Genomic DNA, 21,549 nt, shown 5'->3' with positions numbered 1-21,549 from the left:
ATCATAATAAATAACAATAAAATATTCAATGAAATTCAAACAAATTCTAGAGTTGGTGAAGTTTATTTATTACAACAATGGTTTAAGTATGTGTGAAGTATAGTTGATGTTGTTAACTCCAGTTTTGTTTTCTTAATTTTAAAATAATTAGCAAATAAATTTATGAAATCAAAGTTATAAAAAACTTATTTTTGTTTGGTAATTCTAGCATACAATGTAAGAGAAATTAAGACAATTTAATTAAACAAAAAAATATTTTAAATCAAACAAACATCTGAATCTGTGTGTTGTGTCGTGTGAATTTGTTATAAAAAATATTAATATTATTAGCTTGGAATCATAACTTACAAACGTTTTGCATGATTGCAGTTAACATTTAAAAACTAGTTCTAATTACATATAATAAAGTTTAAGTACGTAACTGCTTTAAATTTTATTTCTTTATCTTTAATTACAAAAATTATTAATCCACCAACAGTACAATTAGTATCTAGGTAAATTACAACATAAAAATTCGTTATAAACGGTTTATAGTAAGTTGCAAGTTTACCAATAAACACCAAGTGACGTACAAGCGTTTTAGTCGCAAATTGCACTTCAACAGATAAATATAAATAAACAATGAATTTTAATGAGTTGTATCAATTCCTCTAGTTTTTATGACAGTCTTCAGGCCGTTATCAATGTATGTAGTGGATTAATTAGTAAATAAAGTTAAGTTAGCATGTAAGTGCAAGTAACGTATTATTTTGAAGCATAAATTTTGTACCATATGCAAACTTCAAAAGTTCTTTAACAAGTTTATTACAGGTACAATTCTTTTAAAAACTATTAAGTTGTTAGTACTTAATTTTCTCTGTTTAAAAAGAAAAAAAAAGTTCAACAATATACAAAAAATTGTAATAATGCAGAAATGTGTCTAAGTACTTACTAGTTTAATAAACAATTCAAAAAATATAAGCTGTTTATCAAGCTACACTTATAGTCAAGCTAAAAGTTTGTAATATTGATATAAGAACTGAAGGAAAATTAAAGAGTAATAGACAATTAGAAAAAGTTTAATCATATCAAAACCGCTCGATTTCAAAAACTAACAAAAAAGATTAGATTTGATGCCTTTAAGTTTTCTCATAACTGATTGCTGAAGAATATTTTATTAGATTGATATTTAAAATCGATAACTTATGAACTATAAGTACTTTTCCTGTGTAAAGAACTCATATATTAATTTTTATTAATAAAACTTCACACATCTCTGTTGTTATTGCTTGTCTACAAAAACAATACAATTATATATAAATCAATTTTTAACTTTTAATCTTTGGTATTTTTGAGGTATGCAAATGTTTTATTTGGTGCTTTTTAGCTTTGCTTTATTTTTAAACGAATGCTGGTGAGTATGTTTGACCTAAATATAAAATAAAATGCTTATTATAAACAACCAACAAAATACATTTTTTAGTTTAAATATTTGTGTGAGTAAATAACTATGTAAATGAACCACTAAAAGAGGAAGTTTCATTGTCTTTACTAACGCTTATAAACACTTGAAACAAAAAAACTTCTTTAAGATACAAATTTGTAATAAATACTTTAAAACTAGTCTAGCAATTATGCATAAATAAAGCGTTAAAAAGAAGTTATGCATGTTTGGTAAAGGATTTTTTTTTTCAAACTACAATGATGACTTCAAGTTTAAAAGTCAACTGTAAAACAAAATCATAGACTACTTTTATGTGAAACTAATTTATTCTTCCTTTATAGTTTGAAAGAAAAAAAAAACTAAATTGTAGTTATCACGAAATTGTTTAATTTTTATTATTGTTATTAAACTCTAAAATCTTTTTTCCTTAAAAAGTTTTATTGTAAACTCCATTTCTAAATAATACTTAGCCATTTAACATAACATATATACTTTAAACTTATTTTTTGGTTTAGAACTTGGTAATTCTTAAACGTATTTTATATTGGGTTTGTGATATCAAAAAGTCCTATAACTGTCGTAAAAGAGTTATCCATAAACAATTGTTTTTTAATCAAATTAGTTTATAAGAACTTAATAGTAAAAAACATTCTGTGATTATCAATATTCAATCAAAATCAACATTATTACGTCAGAAACAACAATATCACTTCACAATCGACATTATTACATCACAAACGAGATTGTTACGTCACAAACAACATTATTACGTCACAAACAACATTGTTACGTCACAATCTACAATATTACGTGAAAACTAACATTGTAACGTCACAATCGACATTATTACGTCACAATCAAAATTATTACGTTACAAACGTAGTTTTTAAGTTTGTAGTATATATTTTTGAATGAAAATGGAAAGGTTTTAGTTTACGACATAATAACAAAATGTTTTCATATGTTAAAGGAATTTAGTTGATCAAATCTGTGCTTCAAAGAAAAAAATGAGAACGTTTAAAATATTAAACATTTATTTAAATCAGTAACAGAACTAATGTACGCTAAAAAGTACATTTAAAAAAAAATTAGATTAGTTATAAATGAATTTTAAAATATCACTGAATATTATACCAACAATAATTTCTTAATTAAATAAAATATAAGGCTTAATTTATACAAACATTGTATATTAAAAAAAAAAACAATAACTTAGAATTTTTTTAATGCGTAAAGTTTTATGAAAAGAAAATTTTTTGAGTTTTACTAGGAAAACATTAATTTAAAAAAACTTTTACAATTTTTGTAGTTATTTTATATATTTTCAGTACTAGTTTTAATAATACTACTTTGCATGTTATAATCTAAAGAAGTAAAAGAAAATAAATAAATGTCGACAGACTCTTTATAATTATTATTATTTGTAATCAATTTTTAAATGTTAAAAACAAATTGAAGCAAAACAAATTTAAACTATTCAAGCAATTATGCAAAAAGCGTAAAACAGAAGGTATGCCTCTTTGTTAGAAATTTCTAAATATTTTTTTCTTAAATCAAGTAATCAAACTTGGATAAATTTAACGTTAGAAAGTCAGCCCTTAAAAAGTAATAAACTTGTAGAATGCTTTAAGTGAAACTAATTTATTCTCTCATCTTAGCTTTAAAAAATAAGAAAAAACTAAATAAAAAAACTAAGTATTATTACGTCACAATATAAATAATCACGTCACAAACAACATTGTTACGTCAAAGTCAACATTATCACGTCAAATTCGACATTATTACGTCACAAACAACATTATTACGTCACAAACAACACTATTACGTCACAAACAACACTATGATCTCACAATCTACATTATCACGTTACAATATAAATCAGCACGTCACAATAAATGTTATTACGTAACAGTCGACATTATTACGTCACAAACGTAGCTTTTTACGTTTGTAGTATTTATTTGTAAATGAAATTAGAAAGGAATAGTTTTAGTTTGTGACGTAACAATAAAATTTTGTCATATATTAAAGAAATTTAATTGATTAAATCTTACCTTCAAAGAAAAAACGAGAACGTTTAAGATATAAGAAACTTATTTAAAATCAGTAAAAGAACTAATGTACGTTTAATAAGCACATTTTAAAAAATTTTAAATTAGTCATTAACAAATATTATAATATCTATAATTATCATTTATACAAAAAAATTCCTAGTTAAGTAAAATATAACGCTTTAGTTATAAAAATGTGAAGTTCAAAAACATTAAAAAAATAATTTAGATTTTTTTTCTAATGCGTAACGTTATATAAAAAGAAAATTTTTGAGATTCTCTAGGAAAGTATTAATATAAAAAAAAGTCTTTACTGTTTTTGTAGTGGTTTTTTATATCTTTAGTACTAGTTTGAACAATAATAGTTTGCATGTTTCAATCTAAAAAAGTAATAAATAAAAAAATTTTTCGACAAACGCTTTTTGATCATTATCAAAACTTTAAACTAATTTCTAAAATTATAGTAATTAAGGGTTAAGTAATATTTTAGGTTTACTTTAAAATTGTTAGTTTTACCGATCTTCTAAATAAAATAATTAAAATAAAATATAAAGTTTAATTTAATTTTTAACTATTCAAAAAATAATATTCTGTTTTAGTTAAATGCCTAAGGAAAATATTTATAAAAAATTTTATATGGAAAAACATCTGTGTTTTATATCTTTGATGACATCAAGAATATAAGTTGTAAATGGCTTTTGTTTCTTAAAAAACACTTAACTACGAACTTAGTTACTTTTTTTTCTTAAAACTTTAAATAAATAATATGATTACTATATGTATACTAAGCGCTAAAAAAGTAATTATATAAAGGTTTAGTAAATACAGCAAAAAAAATTTTATTGTAATTTATGTACCAAAACTAAGTTTTTATTTTTAAAATTCTCATAAAAGAATAGAAAAAAAAGCTAAAAAAAAATACTAAGTTTGTGCAATAGGTTTATAAATAACTATTATCACAATTTACAACTTATAATGAAAAAACAAAGTGCATAAAAAATATATAATGTGTCACTATATAAGTAAATTAAAATACATGTTTTAAAACAAATAAAAGTGACCGAATAAATTACAAAATCTGTAAAAATTATTATTTTATGAATTTTATACACTATACAAACAAAAGTACTATGAGGTTAAAAACCATATAGATATAAATATATTTTAAAGTGTTTATTCTTTAGAACTTGGAAAGACAAAAAAACTTTATCAAATTTATGATTTTTTACAGTGTTACCTGACAACAACAAAATTACCTATTACTTTAGGGTAAACACAAATTAGTTTTAAAATAATAGTTTTAAATTCTGTTATTTTACTTGCATTTAAAAAAAAAATGTATCAGGAATTTAGATTAAGTATATAGCATTTTCTTACTACGAATTTTATTAGACATATAATGTAGTATTCTCACTGATTATGCACTTCTTAAGTACCAATTTCATTTTTTATGAATTTTTAGTTTTAATTGAACAAATGTTTTTAAATATTCTGTTACATGGCAATTTTTCTAGCTGCTCAGACGTTGCGGAACTTTGTATATAACAAAACGGATTTGTTCGACATAAACTTTTACTTGAAACTTTATTAATCAAATACTGTGATCTTCTTATTGAGTACTTCTTAGTTATACGCTTCCTGTTGAGTACATTTAGACCAAAATGTTATCAATTTATTTATCTTCCTCAATAACTCTTTATTTTCTTCTTTATGTATTTTAATACTTCTTACGCTTGAACACTAAAACTTCTTTTAGTTTCTCTTGGTTTATTAATTGAATTTTTATTATTTTCTTTAGTTTGCCAGTTCTTTCTCCATTTTCATTTATTTTATTTTTATAAAAAAGAATCTGTAAAAATAAATTTTAAGTAAGTGACGCCTAATTGCTTATTATTTAGAGAAAAATTCGAAAAGTTAAATAAGTAACGTTAATAGCAAATTAGATATTCAAAAACAATATTCAGTTAGTGTTCAGATTACGAATAAAAGTATAAAAACATGTTTAATTATATACAACCATTAATAGACATTAAAACATTTGTATGATAACAGTTTAAACTTTAAACAGTAATTTATAATTAAGATATTTAAACTGTATTTCAATAATTACAAAATACGATAAACATTTACAATTGAATAAAGCTTAAACTACACTACGCAACAAAATATTTAAAAATAGTTACAATACTTTAAAGCAATTAAGAAAAACAAGAAGTAGAGTTGTATACAAAAAATAATAGTTATATATAAGTGTTTTAAATTAAGTATTCAATACTTTAATTAAATATATTTTACATTTCAAATTAATTATGTTTTATTTAAAGACTAATCAATGCCAGCTAAAAATTCTAAAAAGCGTATGAAGCAAAGTATACTAATTAAATTTTTTTTTTAGCAAATTAAAAAAAAAATTATTTTTGTTTTTTACTTTTTTGAACCGCAAAAGTTTATTGTTAACAGCACAAGCATGTAAATCACATTTAGCAACAGGAAAGTTTTCTACATCACACCATTCGTTAGTGTCGAGATTGTACACTTCTACTGAATTTGTGCGTTGATAACCTTCTGTCTCTCCACCAATAACATACACGAGGTTTCCAACTCTGCAACAAGCAAAATCACAACGAACAATTTTCATTAGAGACATGATAACAAACTTGTTCGTGTCTGGTGAATACATTTCTACTGTTTTTAGTATTTTGAATTCAAAAGATCCACCAAACACGAATAGTTTATTGGTATAAACGATGATTTTGTGACCGTATCTCGCTTGTATCATTTTAACTTGTGATAATGACTTAGTCTTATTAACCGTATCATATATTTGTATTGTGTTGGTTGTTCCTGAATAAGCACGGTCCTGCCCACCAACAATCCAAACTTTATTGAGGTAATGAACAGCGTCAAAATTATCTCTTTCTGTTTCAATGTTTACATCACTCCATTGTTTTCTGACAGTATTGAAAAAAAAGCTTTCATCATTACGAAAATTTGAACGAAAAACTAAAATATTGTTTCCAACTCGGCATGAAGTGCACCACGAATAATCTTTATTTGATCGAAATTTGTAAAACTTATTGTTTAATGTTGAAATTCCTTTCTCACCAACTACGAAGAATACATTATCAATTTCATAAACCCCGCATATATTACCTACTGATTCATGAAAGTTGTCTTTTTTAACCCACTTTTTCTCATCTAACAAATACTGGTAGTTTTGTTTGTTAAATTCATCTGCAACTACAATTGCTTTTGCTTTATCATGATTTTCTGTGACTTCTTTTTGTTGACCTATTAGTAAAAAAAAGTAATTTAACGATTATCTCACTTAAAAGGAAATTATACTTTCACGTCAGTATGTACTAAAAAACGCTGAGTCAGCAAATTTTTGAAAGGTTTTTTTTTAATGCTCTTATCCCTAACACACCTTACCGAAACATATTTAGGTTTAAATCAATAATAAAGTTTAAATAATTAAAATTAAAAATAGCAAGAAAAAGAATTCGCATTTGTTGGTGACTCAGCTAAATTAGCTCGAACTTAAATTTTTATAAATTAAAATTTAAAATATAAAATTTTATTTAAATACCAAGACGGTTAAATATAACATACTATCTAAATAATAAAAAGAATAAATTAAAAACACAGTATACACAAATACAATGTATATTAAATAACTTGTTTATTTTTCTTAATGTTATTTTTGCTTTTAACCTGAACTTAACCCAGCTTATTTTTATTTGTAGTAATTTTATTAGTGAAGAAAATAATCAAAATTTTTAATCTTTAAAAACAATAACTTGTTTAAAACTAAATTATTACAGATTTCACCATTACGAAACTATTTAAATACAATTTTAACATTATGAAATTAGAATTTTATCATAACCAATACTTTTTACATTATTATACATTTCTGTTGAATTCAATACTCAGGTGTACCTCAAAAATAATTATAAAGTACGTTTAGTGATTATAAACTTATAACAAATAATTATTAATAAGCTTTAGTTAGTTGTGGTTAATTGAAAATGTTAATGAAAGTTTTTATAAGATAAATTTAATCATTAAAGTCTAATTAGGCCTGATAGAAGTATTGAGAAAGAGAAATTTTTTCATTAATAAATTCGATATAAAAACTAACAAAACCTAGGATACGTTAAAAAATGATTTCTTTATAGGTTTAAATGGTATATTTTTTACTAAGTTTTAAATTATAAAAATCAGAAAGCATTTCTTCTTTCGTATTAAAACTGTTTTAAATCGAAAAGTTATTTTCTTTAAAAAGCTTACTTGAAGTATTAGTCGATAACTCATTTATATTGATATCTTGTAAAATCAAGCTTATTGCAGATGATAATTTGTTTTTCAATACTTCATTTTTTGAGTTCTTAATCTTTGCTGACTTATGAGATGAATTTCCTGACTTCATTTTAGTTGAAACGCTCAAATCTAGAAAAAATATTTAATTTGTCCTACAATTAAACTTAAACCTCTTAAAAAGCGTAAGAATAAATATATTTTTTTTGTGAACAACCTGTATTAATGTAAGTTTAATATTTTGATTTGAACTAATAATAAGTTTTACTTGAAAGAAAAGTTACTAAATTCTAAAAAAGGCTAACTTGTACTTGTAGATTGAAGATTATTATTTATACTATTTTCGGAAAGAAGAACATCTAACACTGATGCAAGCTTGTTTTTAAGATTTGTATTTTCTGCGTCTAACTTTTTTAATATTGATTCATTTGGTTCTTTAGATACTAACAACTTATTCGAAATTGAATTTAGTTTTTCTTCAAGTGTCTTTATATCTGTTTTAAGCTTTTCGTTATCATTAATCAGTTTATTTGTTTTTTCATCGTTGATTATCTTTTCGTTCTGGAAAGATCTTATTGTTGTCAAATTAATTTTGAGGTTTTCATCTAACTTTGAGTTTTTATTAGCAAAATCTTTGTTTTGTTTTTCAAGAAGAGTAAGTCTTTTGATTAGTAGTTTTTGAAAGTTTGTGTTGTTTTCATTGAAAACTTGCAAGATAGTTTTAGTCTCATCAGATGATCCTTTGTAAACAAGATCTGCATCTTCATTAACAGAAGGATAAAGTTTCATTACAACGTTTTCTCTAAGAACTTGGGACCTGCAATCAGGGCAGGTCATTCTGGTGTCCAACCATTGATCCAAGCAGCTATGGTGGTACATGTGTCCGCAGTGGACAACTGATATTTCTTCATCACGAAAATTTATCTGTTCCTGGCATATGGAGCACGATATTGACATTATTAAGCAGGATAAATAGTAGCAGGATAGATAATATTTAGTTTTTAAATCTGTTAGCAGTCATTTATTTTCAAAAATTTAATAACTAATTATTTAATACACATAAAACAAATAACTATCAAAAAGAATTCTAATATTATTTTAAAATAAGTAATCTTAAAAAACATTTTTGTCAAGTTGTATATTAAATAGCAAAAATTTAGACAAAATACATTGTACACTTTAACAAAATTTAAAAATTAACTGTTTTACAAACGCATAATTGTTTATTTCCACACACAAAACTTACCTGATAAACTAAAAAATTATTATTATGGTAAGCATTTATCTTTAGCAGATGCAGAATAGTTTTTTATCAATCTAAGATTTAGTACTTCATCTTAGAAATAATTTAAGTTTTACCTTAACAAAGTAGTATAGTATATAGTTTTAATCAAACTAAAAAACAAATTTAAAAATTATATGTTTGTTATATATTTTAAGTATTAATATACATAGAATATATAAAAATGAACTTGTTTTTATGTTTTTAATCTCAACCAGAATGCAACAAATTTTCTGCTTAAAATATATATTTATTTAATACTTAACAATTACATTTTATAACAGATTATTTTCTTCTATTCGTTTGCTTTTTATAGAAGCTTTAAAGTAGTACAATTTGTATAGACAATAGAAAGATATAAACAGTTTAATTAAAAAATCTTAAAATTTAATAAACAACTATTTGCAGTGTTAAACTATAACTGCTAAGTTTTATTTAAACTTTAAAATATTTTTTTACTTTGAACTAAAATAATCATCAAATGAAGCTTTATTGCAAATAACATACTTTTTTTAAAAATCATTAGAAACTTAATTTATTGTTTTTGAGTTAAAAAAAGCTTAAGAGCATTAGCAGATCAGTAAATACAAAACATATGTTTTGTAACTAGTTTGTTTCAGAAACAAAAACATTTTTACTGTATAACAAATTCAACATAGAAACTTAAAGTTTATACTATTACCTACAATAGCAAATAAAAATTATTTTCAACGAATTTAAAAGACAAAAATTGATTTCGATTGTTAAAACATAAACATAAAAACTAAACACTTTTTCTTTTAAACTTTGAAACTTTAAAATTTAAACGAAATAATTTCGAAACCTATGTAAAAACTGCAAAACTGCAAAATTTTACTAAATTGACTATAAATTACAATGGTTAAAACGAAGTAAAACAAAAACCTTTTTAAGTTTTGAGAATTTGTAACAAATACTTTAAAACCGACCGAGCAATAATACATAAAGCGTTAAACAGAAGTTATGCCACTATGCCAGAAATTTTTAGAATATTTTTTCTTAAATCAAGTAATCAAACTTGAATAAATTCAACGTTAGAAAGTCAACCGTTAAAAAAATAATCAACTTGTAGAATGATTTTAGTAAAAAAAAATTATTCTCCCACCTTGGTTTTAAACAAATAAGAAAAACTAAATCTTAGTTATTATGAATTTATTTAACTTATACTATTGTTACTAAATTCCATAAAAATTTTCATTCAGAACGTTTATTGTAAACTTCGTTTATAAATAATAGTTATTAATTTAACAAAAAAAAAATATTTTGAATTTTTTTTTCTGTTTAAAAACCTTAAACGTTTGGCATATTATGTTTGAGAAATCTAATTAAGTTATATAAATGTCGTAAATGAGTCATCCAATAAACATTCGTTTTTCAATTAAATTAGTTTATAAGAACTTAATAGTAAAAAATAACGTTCGGTTATTAATATTCAATCAAATCAACATCATTACGTCACAAACAACATTGTTACGTCACAAGTTACATTATTACGTCACAATTAAAATTATTACGTCACAATCTACATTAATACGTCATATTTAAAGTTATTACGCCACAAACATAGTTCTTTACGTTTGTATTATTTATTTGTTAAAGATATTGGAAGTTTTAAGTTTTAGTTTGTGACGTACTATTAAAATGTTATCATATATTAAAGGAGTTTAGTTGATTAATTCTGTACTTTAAAGAAATAAAAACGAGAATATTTTAGAAATGTATTTTTTTAAATCATTCAAACAATTAATGTATGATTAAAAAAGCACTTGTTTTTTATCTGAGTTAGTTATTAATTTATTTCAAATTATCGCTAAATATTATACAAACAATAAAATTATTAACTAATTAAATTATAATGCTTAACTTATAAAAAACTCAAAAAGAAGATAGTAATTCAGAAGTTTACTAATGAATAACGTTCTATTAACAGAAAATTTATAAAAAAAATTTACAAGAAATTTTCTTACAGAAAAAAGAAAGCTTACAAATTATTAGTTTAAACTAAGCCTTTACAATTTTTTTAGTGTTTTTTTTTACTTTTATTGCTAGTTTAAATAATACCAGTTTGTATGTTTTAATTTTAAGAAGTAATTGAAAATAAATAATTTTCGACATACGCTTTTTAATTATTACTAAAACTTGTAATTATTTCTTAAAATTTAACTAATTAAGTGATAAGATGTTAAGATTTACTTTAAAGTTGTCAGTTTTACTGATCTTCAAAGAAAAACAAATTAACCTGTTTAAAAAATATATTATGTACTAATTATACACTTTAGGAAAAAAAATATAAATTTATTTATAATAAAAAAGACGTGTGTTTTATTTTTTTCTTTTTGAAAACATTCAGATAAAAACTTTTAAATAGTTTTTATTTCTAAAAATATTTTAAACTATTAACTTTTTTAATTCGTAATTAAACAAAAAAAAACGGTTTAACTGTTCAAAATTTGAAGATGTTTACTAACTACAAAAAGCCATTAGTTTTCTTCTTGTTTAAACTTTAGTCTTATATCGTTAAATAAATAGAGCGCAATAAAAGTACTTATTTTAAGTTTCAATAGAAAAAGCAAAAAATAAAATTTTCTCAATAACTCTTTATTTTCTTACATTTTTAGATACTTCTTAGGGTCGTACTTCAAAGTTTCATTTAGTTTTTAAAAAACTCTTGAATTAAACCTTGTTCTTAATATTTTGATAAATGATAAACATCCATTAATTTCACTGTGTTCTAGTTATACACTTTTGAAGTTTTCAAAAAAAAGACACCAAAGCTTCTTTTAGTTTCTCGTGGTATATTAATTGAATTTTTACTTTTAACTTTTTTCTTTAGCGATTTTTCTCCATTTTCTTTTTTTTTTTTTATATCTAAACGATTCTGTAAAAATGAAGTTTAAGTAAGTGACGCTTAATTGCTTACTACTTAATAAATTATTTTGAAAATTAAGATAAGTAATGTAATTAGGCAAATGAGACATTTAGAAACAATATTCAGTTAGTGTTCAGATTACGAAAAATAATAGTATAAAAATCTTTTATAGACATCAGAAACTTTTGAATGAGTTCAGTTTAAAATTTAAACAGTATCATAACGTTAAGATACTTAAACTGTATTTTAATAATTAGAAAATACGATAAACATTTATAATTAAATAAAGCTTAAACTACACTACTCAACTAAATTTTTGACAATAGTAATAAGAATTTAAATCAATTAAGAAAAACGAGAAGAAGAATTGTACACAAAAAATAATTATTATACATTGTTGTTTTAAACTAAATATTCAACACTTTAATTAAGAGTATTCCACATTTCGAATCGATTATGTTTTATTTATAAACTAATCAATGCCAGCTAAAAATTCTAAAAAACATATGAAAAAAAGTATACTAATTTAAAATTTGTTCAGCTTAGCAAATTAAAAAAAATATTATTCTTATTTTACTTTTTGAACTACAAAAGTTTATTGTTAACAGCACAAGCGTGTAAACCAGATTTAGTAACAGGAAAATTTTTTCTGTCTGTCCATACATTAGTGTCGAGGTTGTAGACTTCTACAGATTTTGTTACATTAATTCACGAGTCAAAAACATTAACTGACTTTAATTAAAGACATAAAATTTTAAAAAATTTACTTATTTTGTAAGGTATTGTTAAAATCTGTGATAAATTCTCAAACTGTAAAAAAAATTGAACACTGTATATGCTTTAAATTCTAATTAAAACAAAAAACTTAGCTTCATTTCTCTTTATTCATAACTGTCATATAATTAATCTAAATTTCTAAAAATAAATCATCATTAAAAAGCTTATGATAAAAACTTGATCCATGTGCAAAATTAACTAATCTTTGAAATTATTATCAGAAGTTGGATGCTCAAACATAAAGAAACAATCTAAAGAGTGAAAAAAATTACAATTAATGTTTAAAAACCAAGTATAATCCAAAGTCTGTTCATTACAAACAACCTTTTTATTATTAATATTATATTTTGATTCAAAATAAAGAAAATACGTTTTTCAAAAAATAAAAAAAAGAAGATGTTATATAACAAACCTAAATATTTAACTAAAATTGATTTATTTTTAAATATAATAATTTTTTTTTAACTAAAGATAACGTTAAAATTTTTAACATTTATTTTGATTAAAATTTAACGTTAAAATAATTATTTTAAAAGTATTCCGTGAACTGTGCTATAATTCATCAATTGTTCTAAAATATATTAAGGTAAAATAAAAACCTTTTTAGAAAAATAACTTACTAAGAAAAACTCTAAACATATTCATGTACTATTTAACAATTGTTTAAAAGCTGTAATTTACTTTTAAGTATTTTCTCTCCACTTAAAGGTTATACGCATCCCTTTAAAAAAAAATCATATTTTACTATCTTTTATGATATTATATGTTGAGCAGTTTTTTTCACATTGTTATTATAATCTCAGTTATGTTTAACTATAATCAATTCTTGATAGCAAAAATCGACGAAGAACATTGTTGTTCAAAACAAGATTCTATGAAAAACTACAAATTTCTAGTACATAGAAATGCATTTAAGAAACTTCAAAATGTTTATTCTTTTTACTGAAAACTACGTTGTCTAAAAAAATTATAAATAAAATTTGTATGTTAGTTAAAAAAAAAAATCAAGTAAAACTTTTTTTTTGTATTTTTGTTTAATTTCTTAATTGAAAAGTATTTGTGATTTTTTGAAATTAATTACATTTTCAACGGGTATATTTATAATACATTTTACTACTTTTAGTTATATCTATATATACTTTTATGTTACCAGCATCTTAACTAATGACGGCAAGTTATAAATGCAAAGTTAACTTCATAAATCAATGATTAAGTAAAGTGAGTTTCAAGTAAAAAATCTTTATGCATTTATTTCTACTTACGTTACAAATACTATTATCCCAGTTTAATTGCAGGTTCCTAAATGTTTAATTTGTATTTAAACTAGAAAAACATTTCTTATTATAGCAAATTCTATTTAGTTCAGATATTTTGTTACTTTTATTTTTATTGTGCTCTTATTTTCACCTTAAAACTAAATGAAAAGATTCAAATAAACTTAGGTTTTATCTATTTTGAAAACATAGTTTTATGAAAAAACTATGTTTTAGTTTTACCTCAACAAAATGTATTATAGAATTTAGTTTTAATTAAATTTCTAATACTAATTTCAACTATATGTTTATTATATAAATAATGGATTAATGTACATAAACTTAATAAAATTGAACTATTTTTTAAGGTTTTTTATGTCTTTAAGAATACTACTACTATACTGCTTAAAATATTTATAGATTTAAAACATAACAATAACATACTTCTTTTTAAATACCATGGCATTTTAGTTTATGTTTTTGTTTTAAAGCAATTAAAAGACACTAACAGATACAATAAGTACAAAACCTATGTTTTGTAACTAGTTTGTTTAACGAACAAAAACGTTTTAACTGTGTAAACAAATTCAACATAGAAGCCTAAAGTTTATACTATTACCTACAATGTCAAAAAAAAAAACTATTCTCAACGAATTTTACGTTAAATTTTAAAACTTTTAAACACAAAGTTTAAATTCGATTGTTAAGAGATGAACAAAGAACAAAACACTTTTTCTTTTAAATTTTGTAACTTTAAACATTAAAACATATAACTTCAAAACCTGAGTAAAGTTTGCAAAACTGTAGAAGTTTACTAACTTGACAATGATTTACAATGGCTAAAAACAAAGTGAAACAAAAATACTTTTTGAAGGTAGAATTTGTAAAAAATACTTTAAAACCATTCAAGCAATTATGCATAAAGCGTTAAACAGAAGTTATGCCACTATGCCAGAAATTTTTTAAATGTTTTTTTCTCAAGTCAAGTAATCAAGCTTGGATAAACATTAGAAAGTCAATAGTGAAAAAAAAATTGTATAATGCTATTTGTAAAACTAATTTATTCTTCTTTTATAGTTTTTAATAAAAATAAGAAAATACTAAATCGTAGTTATCATGAATTTGTTTATTTTATACTATTGTTACTAAATTCCAAAAACTTTTTTCCTTCAGAAATTTTATTGTAAACTCAATCTCTAAATAATACTTAGCAGTTTAAAACAAAATATGTATTTTGAATTATTTTTCTGGTTAACAACTTGGTAAACCTTAAACGTTTTATTTTTTATTTTTGTGTTTTCAAGAAGTCCTGTAACGTTATTTAATAAACAATTGTTTCTTAATCAAATTAGTTTATAACAACTTAATAGTAAAAAAACACTAAACGATTATCAATATTCGATCAAAATCAACATTATTACGTAACAATCAACATTATTACGTCGAAAACAACATTATTATGTCACAGTCAATATTATCACATCACAACCAACATTATTACGTCACAATCAACACTGTTACGTCACAATCAACATTATCACATCACAATCAACATTATTACGTCACAATCAACATTGTTACGTCACAATCAAGATTGTTACCTCACATCCAAAATTATTACGTCACAAACAACAATAATACGTCACAAACAACATTGTTACGTCACGATCGACATTATTACGTCACAATTAAAACTATTACGTCACAAACGTAGTTTTTAACGTTTGTAGTATTTATTTGTGAATAAAATTGGAAAGGTTTAATTTGTGACGTGTTAATAAAATGTTGTCATATATTAAAGAATTTTAGTTAATTAAATTTATACTTGAAGAAAAAAAAACAGAACGTTTAAGTTATAATAAATTTATTTAAAATCAGAAAATTAATCTATATTCGATAAAAAAGCACAATTATTTTTAATACAAAATAGTTATTAATAAATATTGAATTATTTATAAACATTACACTAACAATAAAATTCTTAATTAAATAAAATATAACGCTTAAGTTATAAAATTGTATTTAAAAAAAAACAAAAAAAAAGTTTAGAATTTGTTTCTAATGCTTAATGTTTTATGAAAATATTTTTTTTAGTTTAACTAAGAAATACTAACTTAGTGAAAACCTTTACAGTTTTTGTAGTGGTTTTATATACTTTCAGTAATAGTTTCAATAATAACACTTCAGATGTAATAATCTAAAGAAGTATTAGAAAATAAATAAATATCGACATAAGCTTTTTAATTATTATTAAAACTTGTAACTACTTTATTAAATTTAAATAGTTAACTGAAAAATGTTTAACTTTATATTATATTTTAATGACCTTCAAAGTAAAAGTTAATTAATAATCTGTTCAAAAATAAATATTTTGTATTAATTAAACACTTAAGCAAGAGAATAATAAAACAACTTAAACTGAAAAAAAAAAACTTGTGTTTTATATTTTTAATGACATTAAAGTTGTAACTTGTAAAGTTTTTGTCTTAAAGGCGTAAGTTAGATGTTTATTTTTAAGATTCTCATAAATAAATTTAAAAAAAAATTAAAATAAAAACATTAAAGTTTGTTCAATAGGTTTGTAATTAACTAATGAAAATCCTTAACTTATTATGATCATTAAACAGCTAAGAAATAATACGGTGTTTGATCATGAAGTTTAATTAATAAAAATGCTTAAAAACAAATAAAATAGACCAAATAAATAATTAATTTTGTAAAATTACTTTTATGGTTTTTTATACACTATACAAATAAAAGTACTACGAGGTTAAAGATAAAAAATATTTAAAAATTTATTTATTATTTAAAATCTAAACAAACTTTTCAAATTTATGGTTGTTTTTTAGCTTTGCCTGACAATAAAATGTATTACTTTATGGTAAACATAAACCAATTTTTAATTTAGTAGTTTTAAATACTTTGATTATACTTGCACTATTAATTTAAAAATAAATGTTAGGCTTTCAAAGTGTATAGTATTTTCTTACTACTAAATTTATTAGAAATATAATTTAGTCTTCTCAGTGATTACGCACTTCATAAGTACAAACTTTATTCCTTATAAATTTTTGTTGTTTCTAATAGAACAATTTTTTTTAAATATTCTGTTATATGGCAATTCCTCTTGTTGACCAGATGTTGCAGGGCTTTGCATATAACAAACCGGATTTGTTCGACATAAACTTTAACTTGACACTTTATTAACCAAATACTGTGATCTTCTTATTGAGTACTTCTTAGTTATACGCTTCCTGATGAGTACGATTTTTAGACAAAATATTATCAATTTTTCTTTCTCAATAACTCTTTATTTTCTTCTTTATATACTTTGATACTTCTTATGCTTGTACAACTAAACTTCTTTTAGTTTTTCTTGGTTTATTAATTGAAGTTTAAATTATAAATTCTTTTTTTAGCTTTTCAGTTTCTTTTCCATTTTCATTTATTTTAATTTTATTAAAAAGAATCTGTAAAAATGAAGTTTAAGTAAGTGACGCTTAATTGGTTTCTGTTTAATGAATAATTTGGAAAGTTAAAATAAATAGCTTAAATAGCAAATTAGACATACAGAAACAATATTCAGTTAGTGTTTTAATTACGAATAATAGTATAAAAACATGTTGATTATATACAATCTTTTATATAGACATCAAAAACTTTTGTATGAGTACAGTTTAAACTTTAAACAGTATCATAATGTTAAGATATTTAAACTGTATTCTAATAATTAGAAAATACGATAAACATCTACAATTAAATAAAGCTTAAACTACACTACCCAACTAAACTTTTGAAAATAGTGACAATAATTTAAAGCAATTAAGAAAAACAAGAAGTAGAATTGCACACGAAAAGTAATAGCTATTTTAAACTAAGTATTCAACACTTTAATTAAGTATATTTCACATTTCGAATTAATTATGTTTCGTTTATAAACTTATAGTTAATGCCAATTAAAACTTCTAAAAAACATATGTAACAAAGTATACTAATTTAAATATTGTTCAGTTTAGTTGTTGATAATTTACATTGTTTTTACTTTTTTCACTTGTACAAAAGTTTATTGTTAACAGCACAAGCATGTAAACGCCGTTCAGCTACAGGAAAGTTTGCTTCTTCACACCATTCGTTAGTGTCGAGATTGTAGACTTCTACTAAACTTGTACCATTCCAACTATTAGTCGTTCCACCAATACAATACACGAGGTTTCCAACTCTGCAACAAGCAAATTCACTTTGAGGAGTTTTCTTTGGAGCCATCATAATAAATTTTTTCGTGTCTAGTGAATACATTTCTACAGTGTTTAGTGGATTATCATAATTATTATAACCACCAAACACGAATAGTTTTTTATTATAAACAATGACTTTGTGACGCCATCTCGCTTGTACCATTTTAACTGGTAATAAAGATGTAGTTTTATTAACTGGATCATATATTTGTATTGTGTTGACTGCATTGTATTTTCCATCATTATTAAGTTCCATTCCACCAAAAATCCAAACTTTTTTAAGATAATAAACAGCATCAAAGTATTTTCTTTTTGTTTCAATGTTTACATCACTCCATTGTTTGCTGACAGTATTGAACATTTTGCTTTCTGTATCATTATACCCAGCAATAACTAAAATGTTGTTTCCAACTCGGCATGGAGGAAAACCATCATAATCTTTATTTGATGGAAACTTGTAAAACTCATCGCTCAATGTTGAGATTCCTTTAGTACCAACTACATAACAAACATTATTAATTTCATAAATCCTGCATATACTACCTACTGATTCAGGTAACTTGTCTATTTTAACCCACTTTTTCTCATCTATAAAATACTGGTAACAATGTTTGTTCCATTTATCTACAACTACAATTGCTTTTGCTTCTTCATGATTTTCTTTGACTTCTTTTTGTTTATCTGTTAGTTTATAAAAGAAATAATTTAACGATTTTCTCACCTAAAGGGAAATTATACTTAAACGTCACAATGTGCTAAAAAGCGATGACTCAGCATTTTTTTAAAAGGGTTTTATTTCTGTTTTTTTTTTATTTATACTCATATCCCTAACACACTTTATCGAAACATATTTAGGTATAAATCAATAATAAAGTTTACATAATCTAAATTCATAATAAAAAGAATTCTTATTTTTTGGCGACTCAGCTAATTTAACTCCAACTTAAATTTTTGTAAAATAAACTTTAAATATAAAATTTTCAATAAATACAAAGACGGTTAAATATAACATACTATCTAAATAATAAAAACAATAAATTAAAAACACAGCAAAAGCCTGAACCTACATCAAAAGTGTTATTTGATTACAAATACAATGTATATTGTAGATACAAAAATATTAGTTTTTTACAACAAGTTTAATCTGTAGAAAAAAACTTAAATAACTTATTTATTTTTTCAAAGGTTATACTTGCTTTTACACCTGAAATTAAACCCGGCTTATTTTTATTTGTAGTAATTTTGTTGATGAAGAAAATAATCAAAATATTTAATCTTTAGAAACAATAACTTGTTTAATACTAAATTAATACAGAATTCACCATTACGAAACTATTTAAATACAATTTTAACATTATGAAATTAGAATTTTATCATAACCAATACTTTTTACATTATTATACATTTCTGTTGAATTCAATACACAGGTGTACCTCAAAAATAATTATAAATTCGTTTAGTGATTAGAAACTTATAACAAATAATTAAAAATAAGGTTTAGTTAGTTGTGGTTAATTGAAAATGTTAGTGAAAGTTTTTATAAGAGAAATTAAATTATTAAAAAACAATTAGGCCTGATAAAAGTATTGAATAAGAGAAATTTTTCATTAATATATTCGATATAAAAACTGACAAGACCTAGTACACAATAAAAATTTATTTCTTAATAGGTTTAAATGGTATATGTTTTACTAAATTTTTAATTATAAATATCATAAAGATTTTGTTCTTTCGTATTAAAACTGTATTAAATCGAAAAATTGTTTTCTTTATAAAATTTACTTGAAGTATAAGTCGATAACTCATTTATATTGATATATTTTAAAACCAAACTTGTTGCAGATGATAATTTGTTTTTCAATAGTTCGTTTTTAAAATTATGAGATGAATTTCCTGACCCCATTTTAGTTGAACTACTTAAGTCTAAATAAATATTTAGTTAGTTTTACAATTAAACTAAAATCTTCAAAAATGCGTAGGAATAAATATAGTTTTTTTTGTGAGAAACCTGTATTAATGTAAGTTTAGATTTTGATTTGAACTAATATTAAGTTTTACTTAAAATAAAAATTAACTTGTACTTGTAGAGAAATTAAAATGGAATGAAGATAGTCTTCTTCTTTTTATTTTAAATGCTTTATGTGGAATTTTTGGAAACTATATAAAAGTATGATAACAAAATATGAAAATTAAACAACATTTAAATTGCAAAAATTATGGAATATATGCAGCTACATGCAACATATGCAAAAATTTATACATTGGACAGACTATGAACAGCTTTACTAAGCGATGGAATGCCCACAGAAACATATGGAAAAACAATAAAACTGAACTAAACCATGAAATAAAAGACCAATTTGCTCTAATTATACAATATAATAAATTTCACAAAACAATATACGAGAACAGATAGAATATGCATACACAGTTCACTTTTTAGAACTAATTTAGACTATACAGAACAATGGTGGATTAAAAAAACTAATTTAAACAGTGTTTTTAAGAAATAGTTTTAATAAAAAATTCAAAATGTCATCAAAAATTTTTTTATCAACTACAATGTTAGGGGATTTTTTAATTGTTTTATGTTTATAGAAATAGTTTTTCTTAGTTACAGTAAACAAAAATAATTTTCTAAAGTGTGGTTTTCTCAGTTTCTCAAATTGAAAAAAATATATCAAACTTTACTGACTATTCTCAAATATAATTGTTCCATCAACTTTGAAGTAAAAGTATGAAATTCAGTATTTAATGATATGGTAGTTTTTAGTTTTATTTTAAATTTTACAAAAAATATTTAATTTACAGTACTTAATTTTCTCTAGTTGCTAGTATATATCTTTTTTGTTTTCTACAGAAATGAAAATGTTTGTTTTTTAATAAACGAAAGATCTCTTCAAAGTGCTTGGACAAGACTGTGACTGATTTTTTTGATTGTTCTAACCTTTTTTCATTTTTGTTTGTACTTAAAGTTAGAATATTATTATTTATACTATTTTCGGTAAGTAGAACATCTAACACTGAAGCAAGCTTGTTTTTAAGATTTATATTTTCTGCGTCTAACTTTTTTAATGTTGGTTCACTATGTTCTTTTGATAATATTAACTCATTCGAAACTGATTTTAGTTTTTCTTCTAGTTTTTTTATATCTGTTTTAAGCTTTTAGTTGTCAGTTTATTTGTTTTTTCGTCGTTAACTATCTTTTCGTTCTGGACAGCTATTATTGTTGTCAAATTAATTCTGAGGTTTTCATCTAACTTTGAGTTTTTATTAAAATAATCTTTGTTTTGTTCTTCAAGAAGAGTAATTCTTTTGATT

General features: G+C 22.8%; 2 protein-coding genes across 2 annotated transcripts; both read right to left on the bottom strand.

The window, feature by feature from the left end:
• Nucleotides 1-5,707: 5,707 nt before the first annotated feature.
• LOC145840707 (uncharacterized) lies at nucleotides 5,708-8,751 on the bottom strand. The gene is made up of 3 exons (XM_082948033.1): nucleotides 8,100-8,751; nucleotides 7,768-7,926; nucleotides 5,708-6,765 (listed from the first exon to the last, which is right to left on the bottom strand). The coding sequence occupies exons 1-3, from the start codon at nucleotides 8,749-8,751 to the stop codon at nucleotides 5,849-5,851; spliced, it is 1,728 nt and encodes a 575-aa protein (XP_082804159.1). The 3' UTR covers nucleotides 5,708-5,848.
• Nucleotides 8,752-17,800: 9,049 nt separating this feature from the next.
• On the bottom strand, nucleotides 17,801-20,144 carry LOC145840869 (uncharacterized). Its single transcript, XM_082948207.1, has 2 exons — nucleotides 20,062-20,144; nucleotides 17,801-18,909 (listed from the first exon to the last, which is right to left on the bottom strand). The coding sequence occupies exons 1-2, from the start codon at nucleotides 20,129-20,131 to the stop codon at nucleotides 18,041-18,043; spliced, it is 939 nt and encodes a 312-aa protein (XP_082804333.1). The 5' UTR covers nucleotides 20,132-20,144; the 3' UTR covers nucleotides 17,801-18,040.
• Nucleotides 20,145-21,549: the final 1,405 nt, after the last annotated feature.

Source organism: Thalia democratica, chromosome 7, assembly GCF_965202585.1.
Source record: "Thalia democratica chromosome 7, ktThaDemo2.hap1.1, whole genome shotgun sequence".
Taxonomy (NCBI): Eukaryota; Metazoa; Chordata; class Thaliacea; order Salpida; family Salpidae; genus Thalia; species Thalia democratica.
This window is presented reverse-complemented; position numbering and strand designations above follow the sequence as displayed.

Coding starts and splice junctions, on each gene's coding strand:
- LOC145840707 (XM_082948033.1), bottom strand. CDS start 8,751: ATGTCAATATCGTGCTCCATATGCCAGGAACAGATAAATTTTCGTGAT. Junction 7,927..8,099: donor TCTTCAATCTACAAGTACAA/GTTAGCCTTTTT, acceptor TATTTTTTCTAG/ATTTGAGCGTTTCAACTAAA. Junction 6,766..7,767: donor GTTATCGACTAATACTTCAA/GTAAGCTTTTTA, acceptor TTTTACTAATAG/GTCAACAAAAAGAAGTCACA.
- LOC145840869 (XM_082948207.1), bottom strand. CDS start 20,131: ATGGGGTCAGGAAATTCATCTCATAATTTTAAAAACGAACTATTGAAA. Junction 18,910..20,061: donor CAAATTATCATCTGCAACAA/GTTTGGTTTTAA, acceptor ATAAACTAACAG/ATAAACAAAAAGAAGTCAAA.